General features: G+C 43.2%; 1 protein-coding gene across 1 annotated transcript; it reads left to right on the forward strand.

Moving 5' to 3' along the window:
* Positions 1-209: 209 nt before the first annotated feature.
* Positions 210-803, forward strand: LOC114923535 (ribonuclease-like). The gene has a single exon (XM_029286622.1). The coding sequence runs from the start codon at positions 219-221 to the stop codon at positions 654-656; it is 438 nt and encodes a 145-aa protein (XP_029142455.1). The 5' UTR covers positions 210-218; the 3' UTR covers positions 657-803.
* The last annotated feature ends 3,362 nt before the right edge of the window (positions 804-4,165 follow it).

Raw genomic sequence — 4,165 nt, forward strand, 5'->3', positions numbered from 1 at the left:
CCCTCAAATACTGGAATATTGCTATCATGTCATGCCTAGTTTTTCTTTACTCTAGACTGGCCACACCCAACACCTTTTGTCAATCTAGATCTCTTCAGAAGTTCTGAAAATCCAAAAAACATCTTGGTTTCTGCCAATGGATAGTTGGGGGTGCAATTCTCACCCCGATATCAATTCGATGGTCTGTATTCTTTTCTCTTGTAGGTGGAGTTGACACCATGCCTCAGATGTTGACCTATTCAGTCCTGGTACTCTTTGTGACATTGCTGCTGGGATCCTTGCCAACTCTTGCCCAGAGAGAAACCCGTCATGAGAAATTCCACCGGCAGCACGTTGCTGCAAAGTCCAACACGCTGGATCCCAGGCTCTATTGCAACCGGATGATGCAACGAAGATGTATGACGACTGTCAAGTGTAAACCTGTCAACACCTTCATCCATGGGGAAGATACAGCAGTGGATGCCATCTGCAACACTGGGGGGACTCACTCAAGTGAAAATTACTACGACAGCAATAGCTTGTTTGAGCTCACCCGTTGCCAGTCGACAGGCAGAGGGACTGAGCCTCCCTGTTCCTACCAAGGCTCGCTTACCACCCAGCGGGTCAGAGTTGCCTGCGTAAATGGCCTGCCAGTGCATTTCCAACAAGCTCTTTAGAAATAGCGATGGCCACCATTAGAAATATCATTGACCATGGTGGCTAGTTAGAGATTATATATCTTCAGCTATTTTAGAAGCCAAGAGGATTCCAAGTCCTAATTTTAGTGCAATGCTGTATTTCAGTTACAATTTGCTGTTGACCATTTTTTTCATTTCTTTTTATCTGCCTTCCTCTCTTTAGAATAGAATAGAGCTGGAAGGGACCTTGGAGGTCTTCTAGTCCAGCCCCCTGCTCAAGCAGGATAACCTATACCAGTGGTGGTGAATCTATGGCACACGTGCCAGAGGCAGCACTCATAGCCCTCTCTGTGGGCATGTGCGCCGTCGCCCCAGCCCTGCCTTCCCCCATGGCCCCCTCCTCACCAGCAGCCCCCCCAGAGGAGAGTCACCCCTGGGCGTGGCCCATGTGCAGCAGCGCAGCCAAGGACATGGCAGCTGGGCAGCAGGGACAAGACTCCGCCCTGTTGCATGCAGATGATGCTGCAGGGTGCAGGCAGAGGGTGTGGCTGCCATGGTGCTGCAGGGCCACCTGGGCAATCTGCTGCAGTGGGCCGTGGAGGTGGTGGGTGGCCCTATGGGTGGGTGGGGTGGGGTGGGCAGGGGGCAGGGTGTTTTTGGGGCACTCAGTCTCTAAAAGGTTCACCATCACTGACCTATATCATTTCAGAAAAGCGACTGTCCAGTCTCTTCTTAAAAACCTCCAGTGATGGAGCACCCACAATTTCTGAAGGCAAGCTGTTCTACTGGTTAATTGCCCTCACTGTTAGGAAGTTTCTCCTTAATTCCAGATTGCTTCTCTCTTTGATCATTTTCCAGCCATTGTTTCTTGTCCTGCCCTTTAGTGCACTGGAGAATAATTTGAATCCCTCTTCTTTGTGGCAGTCCCCTCAAACTCTTCTTTCAGTTTTCTTCTCCAGCTGTTTTAAGACAAGTTGGGGACTTCCAAATAGTTTGGGGCTGTGATTTCCCAGGACTCCCAGTCAGCATGGCTGACAAGAACTCTGGGAGATGTAGTCCCAATGCAATTGTGGGGATCTGAGCTGTGGAAGACCTGCATTTGGCCAACATAGCTGGACCGGGTGACCACAAGATGGCTGCAAAGTGAAACACAAAATCTGTTGGAGAATTCTAAGTGTTGTAGTTTACATGTCTGAAAGTTGCCAGGTCTGAAAAATAGCAATCTGAAGTTTTTGCTGCCACCTAATAAGACACTCAACCCAAATATTGCAACAATATATTTCAGTCTCTCTTTTTTTTTTTTGTTCTGTACTGCCTTCTAGTGGCTTTGAATCACAATTTTACTGTTGTACCCATCAAAATCCTAACATAGCTTCTCTAACCTCATATTTTCAGTTATTCTGCTTTCTGAGGAAAATTAGGACTAACAATTCTGCATAGAAAACTGGGAAAACTTCTCACATGATATGCTCAAATTATCTTTATAGGGTCACATTATTTTTTGCTAAGAAATATTTTCCATGACCATCTTTCATTTTAAAAAGAGGCCACCATTTGCTTTCCTTTCTAGGGATATGTGTTTTGAAGCATAATGCTGGTCTGTGACCATAATAAAAATTGATTGATTGAACTGAAGCATAATTTTAGGCGCTTGGAGAAACAGAGGTGGTCTGAATTTCTTTTATCAATATAAAATATAAAAAGTATAAATTAAATTAGAATTAAATTAATTTTACATTAATTCAATTAAAATATATTAAGTAAATTAAAATGTAATTAATTTTAAGTTTCAAATTAAATTAAAATGTAAGGCAGTTTTCTTTCAAAAATAAATAATTTTCTTTAAAAAATATTTTTTTTTAAAGAGAATTGAATTTCTGAGCCATTTCTGGCTCAGATTGATTCCTGATCACCGAAAATTTCTGCAAGCTGTTATGTCAGGGGAGTTTTCACCTCCATCACAAATCGTTTGATGGAAAAATCACGAATGAAACTGTATGTTATTATTTCTGGGATTGATGGAATGTGGAAAATATCTATTTCACAGCTTATGCCTGAATGCCTTTAGTAGCTTCATGCAATAAAGTCATTGTTTACATACAGAATGGCATTATATTATGTCTACTACTATTACTGTTCTTATTTCAAAATGAATGACATTTTTTTATCTGCTGCTCCTTTATTATTTTGCCAGCCCCAAAAGTTTTAGAAGTGCCTCTTGTGTTGGGCAATGGACATGACACCCATTAGCAATATTGTTAGTTTAATGCAGACATGTCAAACTCACGATGTCACATGATGTCGCGCAATGTATCGGGACGGTTTTGCCATTGCCGATGACGCATCCAGCCCACGGGCTGGCAGTTTGACACCCCTGGTTTAATGCTTTTTAATATTCTCTTTGAATGACTTAGGACAGCTTATTCACTATGATAGCCATAGTGATACCCATTCCTTTAGGGCAGACATGTCAAACTTGCGATGTCACGTGACGTCGCGCAACGTATCGGAGCTTTTTTGCCATTGCCGGCAATGGGGTGGGCGCGGCTCTGGTATGATGAAACTGGCCCACGGGCCGGCAGTTTGACACTCCTGCTTTAGGAGAAAAAACCCTTAGATTTAGACTTCAGAAATGAGCTGAATGTTTGCAAAGAGTGTAATAGGGAAACCATGTGATTATTTAAAAGTAGGGCTACAGATCTGGACTGCAAAAATACTAGAGTGTCACTAGAGGGCACCACTATTTTTGAAATCTTGTAAACCAGCAGGGAAAACAGATATTCACTTAATATCTACCCAGGTTAACCCAAGAATGCCTGGAGAGAGTAATGGTATCGTCTTCTGGACTGCCCATCACCGGGTTTTAACCTGCCTTCCTCTGTCTGGTTGAAATTGAACAGAATTAGGTGTGTGATACTGGAAGAAGTGCCTCTACCCTGTATTGGTGGGGATGGAAAGATTCCCCTCGTTGCAACTGTGGTGCTGATAGGCAAACTGTTAAACATATTGTGCAAGATTGCCTAACACATGCATTCTCTGATTCTCTAGAACAGGGGTAGTCAACCTTGGCTCTTTTATGACTCGTGGACTTCAACTCCCAGAATTCCTGAGCCAGCTGTGCTGGCTCAGGAATTCTGGGAGTTGAAGTCCACGAGTCATAAAAGAGCCAAGGTTGACTACCCCTGCTCTAGAAGATCTGCACGAAGCAACTGCCATAAGCGATCGCCTGGATAGCTGAATTGAACATCCAGTTATGCGGCCACTGCCGTATTCCCGTAGAAGTTTCATATATAAATATGAGGATTGTGTATATATGTTTACTTCTCTTTTGCCATGTTCTCACCATATGCCAAATAAGGCATCTCACTGCATTACTATCTTCTATTTCACTTTCCTGCCATCTGACGGAGCTCAGGAATCTTGCAATCCAGTTATGTAGCCCTAACACAAGGCTGTAGTGGGGAGAATTCCAGTAGGGTTCATAGTATAACATAACATGGACAAAAGAAAGCAGTGCTGCTTACCTTAAATCAAGAGGAGATGAATAT

The sequence above is a fragment of the Protobothrops mucrosquamatus genome, unplaced genomic scaffold (genome assembly GCF_001527695.2).
Source record: "Protobothrops mucrosquamatus isolate PMUCROS unplaced genomic scaffold, P.Mucros_1.0 scaffold4307, whole genome shotgun sequence".
Classification (NCBI taxonomy): domain Eukaryota; kingdom Metazoa; phylum Chordata; class Lepidosauria; order Squamata; family Viperidae; genus Protobothrops; species Protobothrops mucrosquamatus.

Coding starts and splice junctions, on each gene's coding strand:
- LOC114923535 (XM_029286622.1), top strand. CDS start 219: ATGCCTCAGATGTTGACCTATTCAGTCCTGGTACTCTTTGTGACATTG.